The 24,215-nt window shown below is 32.5% G+C and overlaps 1 protein-coding gene and 1 long non-coding RNA gene across 2 annotated transcripts; one reads left to right on the forward strand and one right to left on the reverse strand.

Moving 5' to 3' along the window:
• Window positions 1-8,494: 8,494 nt before the first annotated feature.
• On the reverse strand, window positions 8,495-13,789 carry LOC121124552 (E3 SUMO-protein ligase ZBED1). Its single transcript, XM_040719710.2, has 3 exons — window positions 12,412-13,789; window positions 9,771-10,484; window positions 8,495-9,407 (listed from the first exon to the last, which is right to left on the reverse strand). The coding sequence occupies exons 1-2, from the start codon at window positions 13,611-13,613 to the stop codon at window positions 9,806-9,808; spliced, it is 1,881 nt and encodes a 626-aa protein (XP_040575644.1). The 5' UTR covers window positions 13,614-13,789; the 3' UTR covers window positions 8,495-9,407; window positions 9,771-9,805.
• Window positions 13,790-14,706: 917 nt separating this feature from the next.
• LOC121124681 (uncharacterized) lies at window positions 14,707-16,615 on the forward strand. Its single transcript, XR_005866380.2, has 4 exons — window positions 14,707-15,034; window positions 15,157-15,572; window positions 15,630-15,759; window positions 15,845-16,615. It is a non-coding gene; the product is annotated as an uncharacterized lncRNA (long non-coding RNA).
• The last annotated feature ends 7,600 nt before the right edge of the window (window positions 16,616-24,215 follow it).

The following is a 24,215-nucleotide window of genomic DNA, read 5'->3' on the forward strand; positions in this document are numbered from 1 at the left end:
GACATCAAAGTAAAAAGTATAACGACGGGTTTTTTGTTCATGAATAACAGATAATATTGCAAATAAGTTACGGGGTGTTCCAGTAAAATCTGAAAAAACTACTTATTAAATAATTAATGAAGTTTGAGTAGTTGAAATTAATTCATATTTGGATATATTATCATTAAAACATAAGCAATTAGTTACAAAACAAATCAAACTTGAGCTCTTTAGCTGACGTACAAGTCCAGAAAATGTAAATTACATTTTGTTCATATTTAAAATTCAAGTTTTCAGATTTTAATGGAGGATTTAACTGTAAGTCCTTGTTGGGCTCAAATTGAGGATTTAAAACGGAGTGACTCCTGCCTATGTACTTGATAGATACAAAGAAATACTTGTGCTTGTTTTGTGTATATATATTGTTTTAATTTTCTAAAGCTATTCACACATTATTCTTTCATTCTCGAGGAGAGAAAAAGGGTAATTAATTACATGTGTGGGGCTGGTCATGATTGACGTAGAATAACAAAGAGGATTTGATGGGGAGTTATAATTGATAAGTAGACTCAGAGTATAATAGAGGATCGATATTGGAGTAATTTCATGTTCAATATGGAGTGATTATTTGCTTTGAAACATTCTGACAGCCACAAGGTTGCCGAGACAAATCCGTACAAAATTCATAAATGTCTTTCTAAAATTATATACTAGATAAAGATTTAAGGATTAAAACAACTATCATTTATTTGACATTTATGTATTATTTTATTGGATGTAACTACCAATGCCTTTTGGATGGTGCTGCGAGCCGCACCCTTCCTCCTGACCAGTGTTGTCTGATTCAAGGATGGATCATCGGTCACAGCCCTCTTCAGGCCTACCAGAAATCTATGAGCAACTTTACGATCACTTCTGGCGCTATGGTGGCATGACCTTCCCTGTGCTGGTGATGACACCCGCGGACATGATGGAGCTGGAGTTCTTGGATTTGTACACATAGGGAACATTGTCCTTGGACGTGGAGAGCCATCTGTCATTTTAAGCGTTCCTTTTGCCTTCAATAGTCGATATTTTCTCATTGGAGAAAATGATGGTGTGACCTACATTGGATGTCTTGAGCCTAGAGAGCAGAGTCTTGCAGTGGGCCTGTCTGACTTCCTTCCATTTCTCAGTCAACAGTCAAGTTGTAGGAGGTCATACCAAGCTCCCCCCATGCCTTTTGGATGGTGCTGCGAGCCACAACTTTCCTCCTGGATGAACGGTCACGGTCATCTTCAGGCCTGCCAGAAATCTAGGAGTGAATTTATGATCGCTTCCGGTACTATGTGGATATCTTTTCTCCTCTTTCTCATTTTTGAACGTGGTGTAGATGTCGTAGACAGTGCTTCTGGCGTATCCGTTGAGCTAGATGATAGCTACTGCTCTATGGCCTGCACGAGTGAGTTCGATGACAGTGTATCTTTTGGTGCACTCTTTGACTATAAGTGTTTATTTTGATAGAAAATCAGAAGAATATTATACACTCAGAGAAGAATCAAAGAGCGATATCGGATACATTTTTGACAATTTCCTTGCTTATTTCTTTCTCTCCCTTCAGCACAGCTGCTTGTAGCTGATCTAATGAAACATCATAATACCTATGCTAAATTTCTTTTTCTATGTTATATATACAACGAAGGATCAGCAAGAAACTGTATTCCTGTCCTGTTAGAAACGGAGCATTAACAAGAACAAATTATGAAATAGCCATGACATATCAAGTGGGACTAGGGAATCGACAGCTGACAACAAAATGCATGTGGTATTTATGTGTTAGAGAGGACGCGCCGTGAAAGAGCGGATATGATAATCAGTTATTTTTTATAGCTCGTCTTTTTTTTGTAATTGATAATCTGAAAAGTGAATATTCTTTTTCTATGCAACCATCATAATTATTTAATTTCTGAGGAGTGAATTTCCTTTTCGACTACTTACAACATATCATTGACATATAGGAAACCGGATTGAACATTTGTGTGTGCTCATAAAAGACGAAAAGTAACCCTGAGGATTTCTTGAGGGAATTATAATTGTTTTAAGTCCTTGTTAGACTCAAAATAGAATTGAAGATCGATACCGGAGTACACAATTCCATCCATGTCCTTATATACTTCCTTCTCGACCTCATTACTAAGGAAATGTCATTACAGCTTAGCTGCTCTTCTCTACACCATTCTTCAAATTGTCAGGGTTACCATATTCACTTTCTGTCTCTTTTTTTAGTTTAGCCAAAATACCTCCTTCAAGTAGCATCATATATCAGATGATATTCCTCATCTCTAAATATCTTGATTAAGTTAATAGACTCTTCCGTGGTATGACGTCATGATAAAAGAAGACAAAATCATTATACATACTATTATTTATTTATTGTCTACCTACTGAAACATAATAATATTCAAAAAATAATTCGTGAAAAGTTATTTTCCAAATTAATAACTGTACTCTTATGTAGGCATATTCAAATATAAGTATATTAAGTATGATGAAAACATCATTAGAACGAGGAAAAAATATTAATGACTTGATATTATATTATCTATACAAGTATTATTTGTATGTAGGCACTATGCCAAATAAGGAATATATTATGGTTGTGCTTGTATTACATTCAAAGTACAGAGTGCGTAAGAAAAGTGTACCGTTTTAGAAAGTAAAATTTAAACAAGGTTGTGACCGGTGCAGCGGTTCCATTGGTCCAGTTTCTTTTATTTTAAGGACCTCAGTTCCGCTCTTTGGTTTCGGTTCTTTATTATAAAGGCTCAGTTTGGTAAGAGGCACTTAAAACAAGGGGCTTCGCTAGAAAATTGGGACTCAGGAAAAGATATTAGATATAAACATGGCCGTAGCTACCTTATACGCAGAATTTGTAGTACCTCAGGGTCAATGAGGGTCCTAATACTAAGGTTGCTTAAGAAAATGGTTTTTAAAGTAGGCCCTGAGGTGAGGCGGGGGAGCACAAGAAGATGGAGAATTGACGGTTTCTTTCAGTCTACATATACATAATAAACATGTTTCGTATATAGGGGGCATCAGTTAAAAGTCTATTAGTATATGGAGGCCTCGGCATAGTAAAGTTTGGGAAACCCTAGCTTAAGAAATATTATACTATAGGGTCCTGCCAAGCTAAGTAGATACTTTGATTTTTTCTGTTTCTTTTTGAAGAAAAGGTTAGCGATATAATAAAGGTAACGACGTGTTTCACTTACATAAAATTATGTAAAAGGTTCTAAATATACCTTAAAATACAACAAACGAAAATAAGTACAAGAACCGAGACTGATAAGCAATATATTGCGGTTTCGGTTTGACTTTGACGGTTTTGGTTCTAGCGGTTCAAGAACCGGAACTGCTTGAACCACTATAGACCGATAAGGGTGCCACCTTGGATTTAAATCATCTTCATCCCGAACAACATTTACTAGTATCAGGATAGTATTGACCTCTAGCGGTCACCATGGGCTTCAGTCTATATCTAAACGCCTTGCACACCTTCATAACGTAGTCATTAGACGTATCCGCTCACTCCTTCTCAACGGAGGTGTTCAGGGAATCAACATTACGGTGGGTGTCTTTGCAAGCCTTGCTCTACACAAAATCCCCAATTGCCATAGTCCTGTGACGAGCAGTTTGCTGATGATGCAGGTCACTTGTTTGGAGGATAGAAATTGCGGAGATTTTCATTGAACCAATCTTAGCCTGATAGCTCGGTCCTGAGTCTTGTGTCCAACAATAGTTCCTTTTTGGGTAGTTGGTATCCAAACTGGGCTTCACAACCTGTTTCATTACCTTCTTATAATCCTGATATTTCAATTTCATAGGTCATACCAGTCAAGAAGTCTTCAGTTACAATCTGTTTGCGTCTTCCAATTCCTATTTTCTTGGAGAGGATATCGACGCTTCTAATGATCCTCCTGATCTTACAGACAAGCCTAACGAAACAATTTACAATGTCTGCGGAGAAGATCTGCAATCCGTTATCTTTTTGGATCCATTGTAGTTATTTGTTGACGTATAATAAAACAACGTATGAAAGCTGATAATTTTAATAATTTTTTTAGAATAGATATTTAATAAATACACATCAATTGTAAGTAATAATTACTTTATGGAGCTCTAATTGGTGGTGTACAATTTCCTTGTTGCATACTGTAATAAATAAGTACCATAAATAGAATATTATAAATGTATAGTAATAGAAAATAATTTCTTGTTAAAATATAACAGATCATTTTCATATACCTAGATAATATGTTAGTTCACGATGCAATCTTTATATTGTGTAACATCATAAATTGCACCATAATTGAAAGAGGCGCCATCTTGGAGGCCACAAGTACATATTTCCGCATAACTATTTATCAAACTCGATCAAATGGATTTGAATAATATAAAGACTTAACAGCTACATTGAATACGACTAGATAGCAATGATAAACACTTATATTTGAGTATAATCAAAGTAACATATACTAAAAATCACTATGAACTGGGATTTTGAACAATTAAATTGTTTATTTGATATATTAGTGATGAGAAAAGTAAAATAATTATTTAAAAGATAAAAATATATTATTCTTTCGATTGTATAATTAATTTATTGTCTAGACTATGGAAATAAGATTGCATAAAGAGCACCCAAAATATCAAAATTGAGGAATTTGTAATTAAAGAAAAATTGGTTTTTTAGAAAAAAATTTGGAAATTAAATTTTTCGAAAAAAAAATTCAAAAATTAAATTTAAAACATTAAATTTTTTTCGAAAAGATGAAGAGCTGTTCACAAAAAATTAAATTTTGGTCGCAAAATTTAAGAAGTTAAATTTAATATTTAAAAAAAAAAATCCATAGCTATTTGAAGAAAATAAAATTTTTGGTAAAATTTGAAAAAATAAATTTTTAACAAAGTACTCATACATGGAAATTTAATTTTAATTAGACATCCAGGGGGAGAGGGGCATAGTTGTCAATTCTAAGCTTATTTCTTTAATAACAAAAGCTTGCTGAACTTAGGAGAGACCCTATCCATATATATATATATATAAAACGGTACTTGGGCCAATTATTTTCCTCACTGAATGAGAATATGCACCTGTATCACTACCTAAAATTAAAATTCGCCATTTGGTACTTTTTCTATGAACCCTTTTGCCCAAGAAATTACGCCTTAAAGCCATTTTTGCCTTATGGATATTTCGCCTTAACATATAAATAAATAAAGATAGAAATATGCCAAACATTTCAATACATACATAATATGGAAATTTCATTTTGTAATGTGTTCCAACCTGAGACAAAGGAGTTCATAAAATTAATATAATACAAAAAAAAACAAGACAACGATTCAAACTGAATAAGTGCTTATCACTACTTTGTTATCAATAGACATCATGGATTATTCATGTTTGAAAAGACTCATGGGTTATTCATGTTTGAAAAGACTCATGGATTGACGAACAAGCCTAATACGAGGAAGGAGCATAATCCATCATTAGTCCAACAGAAGAAAAAAAAACCATTTAACGCGTTTTATAGTAATGCACATTACATACTTTTGATTACAAAATTCAAAGGGAACATCAATTTTAACCAAAAATAAACAATAACTACCTATAAACCTAATATATTTATACTAAGGCAAAATATCCTTGAGAAATGGATTTAAGGTGAAATGGTTTAGGGCAAATGTTCTGAGAGAAAATAGTTTAAGGCAAAAGTACCGAGCACCCTAAAATTTATCTCTAGATCTATTAAAAAAAAAGTTGAAAATTGGTCGATTTTCTATTATTGCATTTTATTTCTCCTGAAATTGGTCAAAACAAAACGAAAAGGCGTTTAAAAAGTGGATGATGAACGATTAAATTAATTCAAGACAACAAGCTTGCTAATTATTAATAATAAGATTCACATTATTAACCGGCTCGGATGAAGTAGGTTTCTCTTGTGGACGCAAAACTTTTTGAATCCGAGTAAAAAAACAATACGTTGCGAGGATTTAAATACTTTAATATTCTCAAAAAAAAAAAAGGAATACGAGGAGAAATATAATTTTTGACAAGTTAGGAGCAAATACTCTCATTTTAGAGACACGACCCGAGTTTTTGGTGTCTTTTTTTTGTTTACTTCATAAAACTCTATTACCAATTATTTATTTTTGCTTGTGTCACATCACTAATAATAATTAATGATAGCTTTAACCATTCAAAATACAGGATTAGAAAAGTGCTTCACAATGTAGTTTGAGCACACAACCCTTGGAGCAGCACTAGAACCATGGAATTCTGGCAACATGTTTTAATTTCAATCCGGCATACAGTCCGGTATCGGATTTTAGCGTCTGTTTTCTGGCTCAATCTGGTGTTGCTGTGTGTCAGAAATCAACTTATCGTAATTCGTTCCGGCACATGCCTCAATTAGCCGTCACTTGTATGTATCATAGTTATATCGTGTTACTTTTATGCTTGCAAACAAAAAGTAGGAAAGGTTAAATAATATGAAAAATGGAACAAAATTATAAACAAGATTTTATTAAACTACTCAAAACTTTCACCATCATCACTACTACTAAGATGATCATCTTGGAAGTTTAAAAGAAAGCCATATTTCTGAATGGCGCATCTGACAACCCCTTTCCCCCAATATTCTTTACTTTTATGTTAAAGGAAAGAAGTCTATAGACCGTCCAATCATGGTGAATAAGCGGTCATCCATACACTGAGTTAAAGGAAATACAGAGAATTTCCAAAAAAGGGAGTGAATTCTCGGGAAATCCCGTTTCATACTTTCTAATACTCTGAGGTTCTGGAAGGTGCACTTATTCCAAGCCATATGCTGATTTCTGTATGTTGCAATGATGCAAATCTGGTGTGTTTTGTTTTGTAATTGGGAGTATAAAGAAAGAATTTTCTTTTCCTTTGCAGTTGTCCTTATTATTTAATTCCTGAGTAGTGGACTTATTTTCCTATATAGTCAATTATATTCAAAACTAGATTAATCCTTCCTGTGTGCTCAAAAAAGACCTAGAGGATTTGTTGTGGAGTTACAATTGTAAGTCCTTGTTGGAATCAGAACTGGTGATCGACATCGGAGTAATTCTAGCAAATGTCCGTGTTTATATCCTTTTCTCCTTCCACCCTTGCCATAGCTGATCTAATGAAACGTCATTTACAATGCATTAGTAAGCGCCACTCAAAATTCTTGAGCGAGAGCTCGTTCATTGTTTTGAATAACGAGCGAAAGCGGAATCGTGCTCGACATTTTAGAAGAGCGAAAAAATCGCTCGATTTTTCGCTCATCTATATAAATTTGTATTACTTTTTTAGTTTTCTGCATATTATGAAATAACATCGAAAAATTTGAAAGTTAAAATATAATTTCAAAGATTACAAGAAAAGACGGTTAAAGTTATGTCTCAAGAAAAGCTAGAATATTTTATACTGTACAGTATTCTGTATTCTACAAGAAATGACGCGAAATTCCAATGATAAATTGGTCATAACGTCCTTAATATTGAAGCTAGCGACATGATTTTGGTAACAAAAAGTATTTTTCACCATTATCTCTTAGATAAAATAGGTTTAAAAGGGAAAAAAATTGAATTGGATTGTTTTGTAACATACATACATAAAGAGTTTCAAGTTCAAATACGAGGGAAAAAATGAGCACCGCTCATTTTTCACTGAGTGGGAGCAGAAACACACTCATTGCATTAAAAAACGAGCGCGCTCACAATTAGTAACTGAGCGGGAGCACTCTCAGGATTTCTTGAGCGGACTAACGCTCTGGTCATAGGCATTATTCCTTCTCTCACGTAAAAAAAATACGTATTTTTAGGTATCCCTAATATGGTCAGGTGGCATCCCAGTGTGCCTCGGCACCTGTTTTGAAAAACCTACGCTGATGGATGCTTAATAAAGATGCTATTGTTCAAACACTGTACTGAGTGGTAGTGTTGTGTCGGTCCTCATTTAGGACTAAAGACTGCAGTCCCGTCCAGTTCAGTCTTGCATATCAGTCCTAAAACTTGTAAAGTTAAGTCCTTGATAACGTGACTCAAATTTATTTTTTATTTTTTTAAATCAGTTCTAGTATTGACAGTCTGAAGGATTAAGTACCGGTCCGAGGATGTACCTCACAAATATTTTAACAGCTATGGATTGCAAAAATCCATAGCTTTCTACATAAAATTAAATTTTTGGAAAAAAAAATCAAAAGTTTATAAGAAAATTAATTTTTTTTGGAAAAAAAAATTGAAAAATTTAATTTTATGGATATTTGACGGGGGCTACAGCCCATCCAGCCACTCCTTCTGACGCCCTTGTGCCTAACCTTTTAATCCTTCCAAAATAAACAATCAAAAACAAAGGGCTCACATTGTTAACAAACATTCAAAACATGTTTTCCAATACAGTCAAAAAATAAATAAAAGAATCGAATGAGATTTGAAGTCAAAATTAGAAAATAGATGTTTCGGGTTTGTTTTTTGGAGGAATTCTTATTTATTTATTTAGATTATGCGTCGATAAACACAGGTTTCTGAGGTATGTATAACGTACATATAAAAAGATACTAAACATTTGTTATATGTATGTAAGCACTTTATTATTTATGTCAACTTGTCTTAATTGTACATATAAAGTTGACTCTGCAAATGCATGCTTAGTTTTTTTTCCATGAAGTAAAATTCAATATTACAAGGTAAGAAAACAAAATGAGTGCCATATATATATTTTTTTTATGCACTTGCTTGACATTAAATTATATTGAAAAAAAAGGAGAAAAATCATCTACAAATTAGTGTAGCAGCATGTTATAAAAGATAAATTGGATCACAATAATAAAATAAAAATAAATAAACCAATGGTGCATTATCAATGACAACTATTCTTTTCCTCTTCTCCATCACCGCAACTGCCGTCATAGGGAATTAAAAAATGCATTTATAGGCGAATGCACACTTCCGATCATTTACTTTGTGCCACAACTTTATCTGAGACTCTGTTAATTTTCTATCAATCAATGCATCCACGCTCTTCTCAAGTGAAGTGATGTGTGTTTTTATGTGTAGACTTTCTCCTAAAAAGTACCCAAGTATAATTTCCCCACATCCAGAGCATTTGAAAACATTTCTTTCTTGAGTTCATAGGTTTTTAACATAGAATGATCCTCTTGCAATTTTATATCTTGTAAGCTTTTGGCTCTAAGGCTCTCAAATAGCAGAAAATTATCAGCTTGTCTTTTTTAAAGATGCAAAAAATGAATCTCACTTCTTACTTTTTCAAAATATAAACACATTTCAAAAATATGGCGAATCACGGAGTACTACGTTATGGCAGGGGTTCCAAAGTGAGGGTCCCAGGTGACAACAGAGGGGTCGCAACAGGATTTCTAAAAAGAAAAATACAATTTAAATTGTGGAATCAAAACTTAAATAATAATTAATGTACATATTTTTTTTAAATTCTTCCAGATCATTTTAGAAAAGTATTTCCCAGAAGACAGTGCTCCACAAAAACATATTGGATAAGCCTAAGGGGGCTACAGGGGGAAATGGAGGGGCTATATCTTTGGACTTTTGCTTTTGACTATAAAAAAGGTCATTTGACTCAAATTATGCATAATTTTTTCAAAAAAAGACCAAGTAAAGTAATCTATTTGCGTAAAATACACTCCAAATTTTATATTCATATTTCAATGAGATCTGTAGGGGTCGCACATTGTCTAACCACATATTTTAAGGGTCGAACTTACGGATTTTCTTAATACTAATTCGTAAAGAACTGCAATTAATCCAAATTAGTATTAAGGAATACAAGTTGACTGACTTCAGTTGGACTTAAACAATTTCTGCGTTCAGAGATGATTTGTCCCATCTTGCTGAAGACACCTTCCTTTAGGACTGAGGTAGCAATAATGCATAGTCTCTTTTTCATTAATTTATCAAGTCTAGGATATATACTGCGTCGATTTTCCCACCATAGTAAAGGGTCCGAAGTTCTAGATATTAAAGTTTCAGCTACAAAAGCACGAACTTCTAAAATTGCATCTGAAGAGGCATCACGACTCGAAGTTTCAAGCTCAGCCACTTCCTCATCAAAAGCTTTCCAGAAGGAGCTTTTCTCAGTGGAAGAACTCTCACCTTGAGATCCTGAAGTTGAATGTTCAGTTTTTACTAAAACTTCATTTGGTAACAGCACATTTTCAGCTTTGTCAATGAGTTGCTGATAGACCATATCTGCATCTTCCCTCCGTTCAAAAGCTTTTCTTTTGAACCTAGGATCTAGAGCAGCTGATTCAGTAAGTAGATAATGTGACTTAATTTTGTAAAAGCGATGGGACATCTCATCCTTAATTGTATTCACTAATTTATCCACATTGGCTGTTAAGGTGATTTTTCCTTGAATATTGGACGTCATTTTTTGCAAGCCTATGGCCAGAAGTATTACTTTTGACGCAGTTACATACCTAAGAATAATACAAATATTATTTTTAATAAATGTTTTAAGTTGCATTTCAAAACATGAAATAAGACAAATTTTTGGGATCTCACTTAGATTTTAGAACATCCCACCCAGAATCAGGGGGATCCAAGAGGGCTGCAGGGACTGTAGTCCCCCTCAAATCAAGGAATTTTTGCTTTTTACACAAAAAAAAAATCCATCAATAGTGTTGTGGCATCCCTTATTTATTCGGTCCAGTCCAGTATTAGGACCGATTCCATCAGTCCTTCGGACTGTCTGTACTAGAACACATTAAAAGAAAGAAGAAATAAAGTTGAGTGAAGCCATCAAGGACCAAACTTTATAAGTTTTAGAACTGATATACATACAGTACTAACCTGGACAGGAGCGAGACTGGCCAGTCTTAAAAATGGACTGACTAATCGTCAAGATGAAAAAAATTTACGCGAAAATAGAGTGGATTTTTTTTAAAGGATTTATTTTATGAAAAATGTTCATTCGGCTAAATTATACAGCAGAATAAAAAATTTAATTTTTGAAAGTTTTTCAAAAAAAAAGAAAAAAATATAATCCTGCGGACACCCCTTCCCAGAATATTTGGGGGTCGTTTATGCCAAAAAAATTATTAATAGCAGTAGTCAATGGGAGTCGAAACTTACGTTCCAGTGGGAGAGATAAAATAATATTACAATTTTATATATACTAGCAGAGGGTGCCCTGCGTTACAGGGTTGAATAGAGGGAAATAGAAAAGAAAAATAATTAATGTAGAAGAGAAGAGAAGAATTGAGGGACAGAGAGAATGAGTGAGATACAGAGAGAGAGAGAACGGTAATGAGGTTATATTTCGGTCTAAAAGATTATATTAATGACCTCAGAGGCCCAAAAAGTTTCATTGGAACAAGCCTGGTTATTTTATAGATCGACTTCCTTCGTTTCAATAATATAGGATAAACTCTACCCAAACGGATGGTGTTTACTTATACTCACTGTTACTAGTTGCATTCCCTATACTATCGTCCATCACATAATCATTTTTGCATCCAATTAATCCTCAAGGATTAATCAGACCCTTTAATGACCAAAATCAGATGTGTGATTGAATAGACCCTTAATAGAAAAAAAAAACTTCACCATAACTAAAACAATCTGAGGAGGCGTGCCAGACTTCTACAAACTAAGAAATTTCTTGCATCTCTTTACTTTATTTTCTCTCATATTTGAAAAATGACCAATAAATATTTGAAACAAACTGTATTGATAATTAATCAATAATTACTATGAGCAATATATACGTTCAATTAGAGTTAATTTTTTTTATATCATTTAGGGTCCACCCAGTTTATGATTAAAAAATTACGAGAAATTGCTAGTATTCCGGTAAGAAATACAAATTACTTTCCCCCTGGATTACTAGGATGTGCTAATTCGACATTTGCTGATATATAAAATAATTTTTTTTTTTACATTTTACGAAAAACATACGCAAGCCTTAGCTTCGTTTTTCGTCCATTAAAATAGTTTTCTTTTTTTAAAGGGTCATCTTGCTGAGCTGGGATCAAATTGAAGAGTCATACTTCTTATTTTTTCAAATAAATGAGTATCTCACGAGTAAGCCTTTTTCAATCAAGTAAAGTATTAACCAACAAGGGCTAAAACACGATAAAAAATGTTCTAAAATTATTACAACTTCAAAATGGCATGACAGATTCCAGAGCCTGGTACAAATGTTGCCTCTGAAAATCTACTTATAAATATTTAGTTTTGATTTTTTTTTAAATATTGTGTGCTTAAGATATGAGTTTCTTGGCAATACAAAACAAATGCTTTTAGGAATACGGGTATACGGGTTAGTATACAATATCGGAACAGAAAATATTTGTCTATTCCTTATTTTAATTGTTCATTTAGTTGCTTTAATTAGGAACTCACCTTTCCCCAATAATTTCTGTTGTGACCTCTTCAAAAGGCTTTAAAACCTCACAAGCTTGATTCATCTCTTCAAATTCATGCTCAGTGAGGACGTCTACTTTCGAATTAGTTAAAGCCAGAGTTGTGACAATAGCATCTTTATTTTCCAAAAATAGTTGTAACATGTAGAATGTTGAATTCCAAGAAGTAGAACAATCCTGTTTCAGACAAGATTCTCTCAAGCCCATCTTCCTCTGAGTCACCTTTAGTTTGTCCGTTACAACCGTACTTCGGCGCACATATTCAACAATGGATCTTACTTTATCTATAGTTGATTTTATTTCAGCAAGTCCGTTGCTCACGATGAGGTTCAAAGTATGTGCAAAGCAGAAAAAATGTGGCCAGCCAATGATTTCAATGGCTTTATCTATAATAGATGCCTTATTGGATACACATGCAACAACTTTTTCTTCGATTTCCCAATCTCTTGCAACTCTCAAGAGTTGTTCTGACACATGATCAGCCGTATGCCTCTCTTTAATCTCAAAACATTTCAAAAGAACCGACACCATTTTGTAGTTATCAATGAAATAGCATGTGACAGACACAAAGGATGTGGAAGTCCAGTAGTCTGTGGTTAAACAAACCTTTTCAGCTTTTTTAACACGTTCCCTCATTTTCCCAAGGATTTCTCTATATAAATCAGGAACAATAGAGTTTGAAAGAGTTTTTGATGTAGGCAAAACATAGGTGGGGTTCAACATCTTGGTAAATCTTCTAAACCCAGTTTCTTCAACAATTGAGTAGGGATGAAGGTCTTTAGCGATCATCAAAGCTAGCATTTCGTCCGTGGATCTTTGTGTAGAAGGATCAATTGCCTTCAAAGCGGTAGTTTCCTCTCCAATTATTGCTCTTCGTGTTGATCCCACATCCTTCTGAGTTTCTGTAAGAATAGGTGGAGGCACAGTGGCATCCACACTCTCACTTTGAGGAGATGAAAGTGGAGAGTCACTCTTTACTGAAGTAGTAATTGCGGCTGTAGACCCATTTCTCACTTTTAAAATCCGAATGGTTGGATGCTTACTTCGTAGATGTCGATGAAGGTTGGCAGTAAAACCACCTTTAATAGATAACTTTGCCTTGCAAATTGTGCATAAAGCAGATGTCGGTGAAGGGTTTTTAAATATGGTCCAGATAGCACTTTTTTTCCGAAAATTACTCATTTTAATAAAAATATTAGAACTAGTGAGTAGGTTCACAACTACACATGGGAAAAGTAGAATTAAAACTGTGGTATAGGTCTAGTAATTCTTATGTTGACTCAGTTCCTTTGATGATTCAGTTCTTTTGATGAGTCAGTAGTTCTTTAATATTTTCTTTGATTTGTAGTCATTCGTTTGTGTATATAATTATTTTTAATACATGTGTATGAATGAGAGGGCGCTCGAAGTAGCAAACCCAATGAACTACCGTGTGTTACAAAAATATGTGTTCCTTTAATTTAACCAAGGAATACTATATTAGTTATTACTATGTATATACTAGCACGAACACGCTATCTTAAAGATAGCCAATGAAAAATTAAAAAGATACTGCTTAGGTTTAGCTATTTAAGATTAAAATTCTAAACTAAAACGATTTACTATAAATTATAATTAAATAATAGGTAAATTTCTATTGTAAAATATAATCAAAACTTGCTCCCTCTTTTGACAGTCTTGAAAATGCAACCTAATATTAACCATGTGAAAATACTGATTTTGTTAAATATAAAGCAATTTTTTCAAATTTTAGACCCTGTGATTTATTTATTGGCATTGCCATTGCTAGCTTCCTAGGTTCCTTCTTTAACCATAATGAAGATTGAAGATACATCCTCAGATTAACAACTCCCTCATCTTCTTTCAAATTCCCTTCTTTACAAATGTATAGCTACGCTCTTAATAAAATATGACATAAATGCAGTAGACTTAGTTAATGTTAACTGTTTAATATACGTTCTACAATAATTACAATAATTTGGTTGTTTTTTTTAAACATAGCCTTACGTACGTAACTCAAAATTCTGAACAACTTTTATACATGTATAAAGACTACATATGTCTCCGTTTTTGAAATAAATGTGTTCTTACTATGAGGGACGTACATCACACATAAATTATTTTAAAACTATGTTCCTGTAGTCTTCCCTGCTTTGACACAGTGCTAAAAATCCGTTGTATTTTATAGCTGGCCCGTTTTTATAGTCTGAAGTAAAGGACTCAAGGGAAAGAGTGGACGATCAGTACAAGAAGAACATGTTTTTTTCTTCCCTTTGCTGATTGGTTTAAAATTGTCAGCTGCCATCAAGGCAATTTTTAAATGTTTTGAATTCAATTTATATTACACCTTGTGAGCTTAATTTAATCATTTTTATTTTATTTAGGCCATACTTATTAATTACAATATATTTTTCATAAAATATAATAACGTAATGTGCAGTGCAGTGTATTGTAATAATAGATTAACTTCGACTAAATAGTTTCTTTGCTTATCGTCCAAGAAATTGGTTAATTTTCCTAAAGACATCAATCCAAGAAAGTTGAGGATCAATGCCATCAAACGTGCGAATTGGACTTCCGCTAAAGACTCCAGAGTTTGCCAAGTAATATAATCAATTATTTTTTACTATGTGAGGGATATGAAAATAGAATTAATGGGTTGTTTTATAATGATGTCACTGGGCTCCATAATCTAATTATTCATACTTAATTTATTCGTTTTAAGCTCACTTTGAAGAATCAATGTTTCTACGGAAGTCTTCAAAAGGAGGGTGGCGTTTGGTACGTAATACCGTTTCTACTGTATTTCAACATGAAACAGAAATAGATACGCAGAAGAACTTCAAAGGAAGCAAAGAATTATAATGTTAGAATATTCGTATGCTAAAACACATGTTACAACAAATAAGGAAGATTATCCTGAACACGAAACTCAAAACCCATTCTCATTAGACATTTTTATACAAGAATCCCCTGAGATTGAAGTTTTAACAAACGTAACATGCTTTAATCGTATCAATTTAGTAGGGGCAAATAAATTTTTATCTGCAAAAATACAGCATCCTCAATCGAAACTTACCAGGAACAAGCCTTTAATAATGTCAACTTAAAAAAAAAAACCGTAAAAAGATATCGAAAAAGGTGTTAAATATGACAGTAGATAAATATATTACACTTTTATCATATTTATTGTTTTAGGCTCAGTTTTGACGCTAAACTTATATGGAAGGGTTCTTGAAGGACGATCAATTAAGATGTTTGTCACAGACAGGAAAGAACTCCAGAATCAATTGGTCAAGTCCAACAGTTAAAAAACACTCAAATTAAAGTAAATAAATAAGTAGAAATAATAAATTTACGATTCTTTAAATGTCCTTTCTTATGAATTTGTAATGGCTTATTACACTTTTCAGATTTGCTTGTAGTCCGTCAGGGTATGAATCTCTTCTTGACCAAGGATTTCCTTTGCCCTCACTGAGGACACTGCGCAGGAAAACTGAAGGCATTTCATTTGAAAGATGTTTTTGACATTGAAAATAACGACCTTCAATGACAAAGACAGAAATTGTGTACTATTGATGGATGAAATGGTCAACTATGATCCACGGATAGACTGTCTAATGGGGTAGGTTACTCTTACTGAGCACACAGGCAAATATGCGACACATATTCTTGTCATCATGCTCGCTGGAATTGCTAGTAGATGGAAGCAGGTTGTTGGTTACTTCTTTACTCCAGATTCAGATAATGGGTCTGAACTGGGAAAAATTACAAAGGATGTCGTCATAAAAGCTTCTGAAATTGTTCTACATGTAAGATCAATTACCACAGATATGGGAGCATCAAACCAGGCAATGTTCCGTCGGTAGAAAAAAAACTAAACAAAAATAATTATTTAAAAAATATAATCGAAATTCTGGAAGATCTCATTGAAAAAGAAATAACAAATATATCCCTACCTGATTGTCATAATATAAAGGCAAAAATTATTAGAAAATTATCGCAAAACTTTCTCGAAAGAGAGGAATGAGGAACAATGTTCGGGCTAGCAAAAGTGCAAGTATGCATGAAATTGTGCAACACATTTTTTGATAATTGGTCACATTTAATTATATGTATACTTTATATTTATTTTTAAAAATTTAATTCTTTAATAAAGATAATAAACCAAATATGAACAACTATTTTGTAAAAAATAAGCATTTTAAATCATGAGAGAATTACAACTATAAATCAGTCGGTGCAATAGCTGTAAATGATTAAACCTTATTTCTTTCCCTTATATTTTTGTTGTAGATTTTTTGTCTGTCCAATGTTTCCCTTGAATCCTTTAGTCTGAAAAATGCATTTTCATTTCCTGAGCAGTTGTAATTATTATCTAACTCCTGAGTAGTGAACATCCTTGTCTAAATAGATTCAATTATATTCAAAACCCGATTGAACATTCGTGTGTGCTCATTAAAGACGGAGCGTAAACCTGAAGTTTTGTTGCAAAGTTATAATTGTGAGTTCTTTTTAGACTCAAACTAGAATTGGGGAACAAAATCGGAGTAATTATAGCAAATGTCCTTGTTTCTATCCTTTTCTCCTTCCTACTTTGTATCAGCTGATTGTAGCTGATCTAATGAAATATCATGACTATTATTCTTTCTCTCTTTTAAAACATTCTTCAAATTGTCGGGGTTATCATGTTGACATCAAATATATTTTTTTTTAATAATAATTTCAAAAATCCCTGGCTATTGCCAACACAATTCAGAAATCCAAAGTTGTTCACAAAAAAAAATAACTTTTTGTAGAAAATTTTACAAAATTAAATTATAAATGTTAAATTTTTGGAAAAAATTTCAAAAATCTAAATTTATTAACAAATGAGTTCACAAATTAATTTTCAAATATTTGATTATTTGAAAAATTCAGTAATTTTTTACTGAATAGTTATGGATTTGGGATTTTTTTTTCCAAAAAACTTAATATCAGCTATTCATTTTTTTTTTTTTAATAATTTTTTTTGCATAGCTATGAATTTTTGAAAAAAAAAATGAAATTTTTTTGTTAACAGCTGTGGATTTTTTTTTCTAAACATTTAATCTTTTGTGAATAGCAATGGATTTTTGAAAAAAATTAGAAAAATTTAATTTTTAAAATTTTTTTCCAAAAAAAATTTTGACTTTTGAATTTTGAACAAAATAAATGCAAAAACCAAGCCCCCCTCGCAAAAAAAAAAAAAAAAAATAAATAGGTATATCTATACCTATAATCATGCGGATGTGGCCCTGCGATGGCATACTATTGTGGTTTTTAATGATTCATAGCTTCAAAATGTTATTTTTCAATATCATAGTTGCTAATAAGTTGTTTTATGATGTAGATTTAAGAATTAAATTGACAGATAATATTGAATAAATATATTCAAAGTTCAAAGTGCACATCATTTATTCTTTCAATATTTAATACTTAAGTGAAGTCGTTAAAATTACAATTTTATTGGATAAACTTAAATATTAATATTTGAAAGTAATAAATGAAACAATTAATTATAATTCAATTAGATCAATAAAGTAGTTGGTTTGTAGGAGTGGTTTAGTGGCATTCTATTTATGCCTATTGGAATGCTAAACATGGTCATGGGCGAACAGCGTGGATACTTTAATACAGAACTGATCTATTTTTATACTGTATGAAAAATATTAGTCTGGGGAAAAAGTAATTTTGCATTTTTCGCTTATTTCAATGCCTTCTAGGAAGTCTTACAATCATCTGATTTGAGCCAAGTTAAATGATAAAAAACTTGGACAACCAATTTTTACAGGCCTCTATGGAGACTAAATTTGTAAGCATTTGTGGCTATAGACAGGAACAGGTAGTAGTCACTTGCTACAAAAAATAACTTTGGGGGTTGGTAGGGGACGTTCGGTCAGATTTTTTTTTTTTTTTCCAGAATGGTTAAAATATCCTTTTGCATCCGGAAAATGGGGCTCAAATTTAATTTGCTAAGTTTCATGAATATTTAAAACACTGAATAGGGGCAAAGAACCAGAAATGTCAAGAGTTGATAAAATGATATACGAGGGGCGTCCGTAGGGGGAGGGACTGTTGAAATTTTTTTTTCCAAAAAAATTCAAATAATAAATTTAATCTTAGAATTTTGTTTGCAAAAAATTTCACTTTTTTCTAAACAGCTCTAGATTTTTGTTTCCCAAAAACTTTAATTTACTGAGAATAGCTATGGATTTTTTGAAATTTTTCTCCGAAAAATTTAATGTTTGAATTTTTTTTTAAATATATTTTATATTTGAAATTTAATTTTAGAATTTTTTTACAAAACATTTTATTTTGACAATATCTGTGGATTTTTGAAATTTTTCGCCAAAAATTTATACATTGAATTATACATTATTTTTTCCATTTTTGTTCAAAAAAAATTGTAATTTTTCGTATTTTTTTTTAATTCCAAGAAAGAAGCCTCCCCCCTCACCAAAAAAAACAATATATATATAATCCTGCGGACACCCCAGAGCTTTGCATATTTTTTTGTTAGTTAGGTAACGCTGTGCTTGAGTTGTTGTCATGTTTCAACTATCCCAGTCTCCCATATGTATGTTTATGTATATGTTTGAAATATTTTTCAAAGACTTGTTAACCAAGGTTAATAGAAATACAAGGCTATACCATAACGCGTTTACGACAAATGTTTTACTTCCACCACGCTTTTAATATTGACGTCATAGTAGATGAGCGGTTGCGTGTTTTGTAAAAATCTGTTTTCTTGCCAAGCAGTCGATAAAGTATATTAAATTGAAATTTCTATCAATAGTGACGTCATATACTATGTGTGGTTACGTTTTTTGTCAAAATCTGCCTGTCTTGCTTAGCAGTAGGTACAATACGTCAGATTGAAAATTCTAGCAAGCCCAATTACAAGATGGTCCCACCTTGTATTTCTATGAACCTCGTTGTTAATAATCTTAGTTTTTGTTTTTTTAAATGATTGTACTATCTATACCGTGCGCTCTCTCGGACAAATGCAGGCGCTTAACGAATTCGTTGTCCCTAATATTTGGAAACGGCACGGAACCCTCTTTGGAATCCGCGCCAAGAGTGACAACATAACAATTTTTCATACTCTGGGACTCAGTGAGATAATCGTTCGCAAGATTAGGATGGAATTTGAGCCCTCTAAAGGGGATTTTGAGGCAAATTAAAAGCGAACTGTGGTCAAATGTTAAGGTTTTGGGGAAGTCCATCTTATGCCTCCTCAAAAGTCCCGAGGGTCAACATTGATGCGTACTTGGGCGTGCTAGAGATCATGTTGAAGCCCTGGATCGACATGGTTGCCAAGGGGAGACCTTAAATGAGGGAGCAGGACTTGGTTCCCTGCTGCACCTCGTAAAAAAATAGATAATAAAAAAATAATATAATGGGATGACTGATGAGTACTTATTTGTCTGGAGCGCTCTCTAGTAAAAACAAACATACCAGTAATCCCTGTATGCCAAATACAAAACGCCTGCAAGAGTGGTTGATAATGTAAGTGGCCATATTGTGTGAAAAAAGTTTTGCAACAACCTTGTCTACATTTTTTGTTCACATTATTTTTTTTGCCTTTTATTGACAATATAAAATTATTGATGTATTTCTAAATCCATCTCTCGAGTCTGCATTTTGCTGCTCTACTCTATGGACCGATTTTTACCGATATTTAGGTCCAGATCGCAATCCTAGGCTGTAACTGAATTTTTCTTTAGGACTGATCTAGACCGAATTTTTCTTTGATACCGGTTCATATCAAATTAATTTGGATTACCAAAACTTAGAACGGTCTAGCATTTTCAAGCCGAAATCGAACCCTAATAAATATCTATAAAATAGTGGATTTCAGTTGTAAAAAGTTTAATATTACTATACGAGAGGATGGGATATGTTGAGAAAAAAAGAAAAGTTTTAAGAATAAAAAGTGTCCAACGGTAGAAATATATATTTAACTAGAATTGGTTTTAGGTGGAACAAAAAACTTCCCCCTAATATAAAATTGAGTTTTGGATCTCAATTTGTTCCAAAGTTTGCGTCAAATTGGACATTTTAATTAACGTTTTGTATTACTCTGACCTTTGAATGTGAAGTCCCAAAATTAAAGGATCTCTTACTGAGACCATATAATTTCACTTTATAGCAGATGTTAATTTCCTTTCAGACATTTCAGACAGCGGATATTAAGTAGGGCCATAATTTAGTAGTGCCTTAAGTCTCACTTCCACATTTTCTTCCCACTCTACAATATGTACATTCCTAGTCATGTAATACTGGAAATCTTTAAGCCTGGACTCAATCTCCCCGCTACAATAGGGGTATAAAACTGAGAAACCAACTTTAAAAAAAAATGAGAAATTATGTAAAAAGGCGAATACCTAGATAGATATTCGCCTAGGAATACCTAGATAGAGGCCTATGATAGATTTGATATTAGAATTAAATTATTTAATAAAAACAGTGATTTATGACTTACACAAGTCTCTTTTTTTGTTATAGGTAAGGAAGAATTGGTTATGTAAACGACCTAAGTAATTTTAGGCATTTTTTCTGCTTCTTTTTGGAGGAAGGGTTGTTAGACATTTTTTTTTTTTTTTAACCACGTGTTTAATCTATATAGAATAAAGTGTTAAACATGTATCCATGTCACGTCGTTACCTATATTGTATCACGTAATCTTTTCTCCAAAAAGAAAAAAAAAATTACGAAAGGAGTTGGAAGTTAGCCAAATAAGTAAATTATACAAACTGAATTTTTCTCTTAATTAATCATAGACTATCATTGTCACAATATTTATCCACCATTTTATATAGAAATACCGAGTGGTACATTAAAGTCTGATTATTAAGAATTTTAAAATTCTACAAGATATAATCTATTAATTAAAGATAGAATTTCAACAAAACTATACCAAAAACAGATGTATGTCTGAGCTCTCTTAATCATTAATGTAGCCACTCTTAGTGGTAATGATGGCTTCCAGGTGCCGGTGGAAGGCATGGCACCCGTTGCAGCTGGCTGACCGTGGCTTTGAGGGCCCCGGTGTTTGGATGACAGAAACTGAAGGCCTTACCCTCGACATGTACTTGAGGAAATTGGCTTGAGCTGTTTTCCTTAAATCCTTTGTGTCCAGTTTGGCCTTTTTAACAGAGTCTTCCTTTTTCTCCAACGTTTCGGACTTGCTGACGGCGTGGAAGATGAGACGCCCAACAGTTTGGACTGCTTGAATAGAAATTCGTCGGTTATGTTCAAGGCTCATTTTCTCGACTTATACCCAAGTTAGAGAGCTCCGATTTGTTTGGTTTTGTAACTAATTGTTTATGCTTTAATATATCGAAATATACATTAATTTCAATCCCTCAATCTTTATTAATTATTGAATTAATAAGTGTTCAGATTTGAATGTACCACCCAGTACATATATAGGTATTAGGGTGGGATGGTATGCTAAAAGCACTGTTCAGTAGAACCGCTGTATACCCTGCCGTATAATAGTAAAATATTTTTTTTATGGTAATTAAAGTAGTTTTTCTAGTTTTTTCGATATCTTATTTTTTTAATCATTTCTTTTCTATACAAATAATTTATTCCGTGATATAATTAACTTCTCTAAAAAACAAACGTTGATATAAAATATACAATATTTATAATACTACTTTTCATGAATTTGTAAAAATAATGCAAAAAGATGAGCTTGTCTATATTTTACGGTAATAAACAAGACCGATTAGCAGTCAGAATATCCCCAACTGTCGAAAAAATTATTTTGCTTGATACAAATGTACCTTTAGTTGTGAGGTATAGTGAAGCTAACTTGGAAACAGTGGAGAATTTATCTAAATGAACCCTCCACCATACAACTAGGTTTTCGTCAAATAGGATGAATTTAAGCATTTTGTAAGTCATTAACTCTTTATTTCTTTTATATTTTATTTCTTTTGACTCAGATTCGTATGTATCCCCGAATATTTTTACCATAAAAGTTTTCTTAGTAGGTGAAGATCCTGGAGGATGGAGTATTCTCCAATTAACTTCGTCAGGTTTTTATTAAAAAATAACCAATATTTTATAATATCAAAATATTTAAAATGTGAATATATTTATACGTACTGCACCATGGGTAAAAACGTACCGAACCGCAGTAAAACCCCGAACAATGCCAGTCCTAATATATATATTTCATAATTTTAAAATCTTATATAGTATTTTATTTTATACTATTTTATGACATTACTTAGGAATATTTTATTAAAAGCGTGGCTATACAATTGTATTTCTATATAATAACCATAATTTTTAGGTATACAACGATAGATTTATGTCCTTTTAGAAACAGAGCAAAAGTATAGTATAACTTAATGATTCAGTTATTTATCAAAAAAAAAAAAATATGAAATAGCCATGTATTTTGGTGTTAGTTAGGCAACGCCGTTATCTATTTCTATTACATCGTTATTTTGCTAACAGAAAAATACCCTATGCATTTTGTTGTCAGCTGTCGATACCCTCTTTTCCTTTGACACGTCATGGTTATTTCATAATTTATTCTTTTTCTTAAATACACGAAGTAATAATTTATTGGCCATTTGATTATTTCTAAGAAGAAATTTTGGCTATTTCTTCATAGAAATAATATAATAACTACTCTTTTAATCAAATATTACTCAGTAATATTTTAATACAGTTTTGAATAAAATACTATCTAGATTTTAATAATATGTAATTTATTTTAAAAATGGCGAAGAAATAATATGACAGTGATAGGTTGCGAGTATATAAGATATAAATAGCAGTTGGTACGACTTACTTATTTGGCTAACTACCAGATGATTTTGGACTTTTCCTGTTGTTTTTTTCTAAAATGAAAGGTTGCGTGATACAATAAAAATAACGACGTGCTATATTGATCATGTTTTGAAATGTCCTCTGGTGGATATTTATCTAACTGACAATTATTTGTAAGATTTTACTCCACAGTCCATACTCAACTATAAATTCTGTAAATAATTTATGATGACCTTGTTTATTAAACTTTTTTAACAAACTATTTTTCTACTTTATTTTAGACTTATTTAGATACAGTTAGAGTCCATCAGAGTAACTATTGTAAGTGTATACCATTGTATCATTTGACACTTTACAATTAACATACATGATTTGTGGTGTTTGAAAAGACAAAACAAGGAGCAGTGCACGATTGCAAGGAGTTGATTATAATATGGATTAATAATTCACTTTAGTAGATGAGGAGATAGGAACAACGAGCGAACAGGTTTACTGACACACCTCATTATTATATATTTTTTGAAAAACATTGGGCATAGAAGATGATAAATCAACCCATAGGACTCACAATTTCTTGCAATGCATGCACTAAGCATACTTATACACTTAGTGCTTCAACATAAAAACAATCCTTATATACGAGGGTCGTTTGAAAAGTCCGAGAGATAAAGGCTATCATAAAGTAATGCTTAATCAAGACACAAAATTATTTTTCGTCCAATATTTGAAAATCCCTCCATTTTCTCGATTCAAACGAATGCCAAACAGAAAGAAATAGTCCAATCTGGCTGAAAGTTGGTTCTTCCAAGAGATGCTATTGACTAAACATAGCCTCGACACGCGCCAGTAGTGCCATCTCTTGGAGTTTGCACAGACTTTTCAAACGACCCTCTTATTTTACAGATCAATTACAGGTAGGAGATTTCAATCCTCAAAATTTAGGAATAATGTATATAGCAATTATTTTCC

Source organism: Lepeophtheirus salmonis, chromosome 9 (genome assembly GCF_016086655.4).
Source record: "Lepeophtheirus salmonis chromosome 9, UVic_Lsal_1.4, whole genome shotgun sequence".
In the NCBI taxonomy this organism is placed as follows: Eukaryota; Metazoa; Arthropoda; class Copepoda; order Siphonostomatoida; family Caligidae; genus Lepeophtheirus; species Lepeophtheirus salmonis.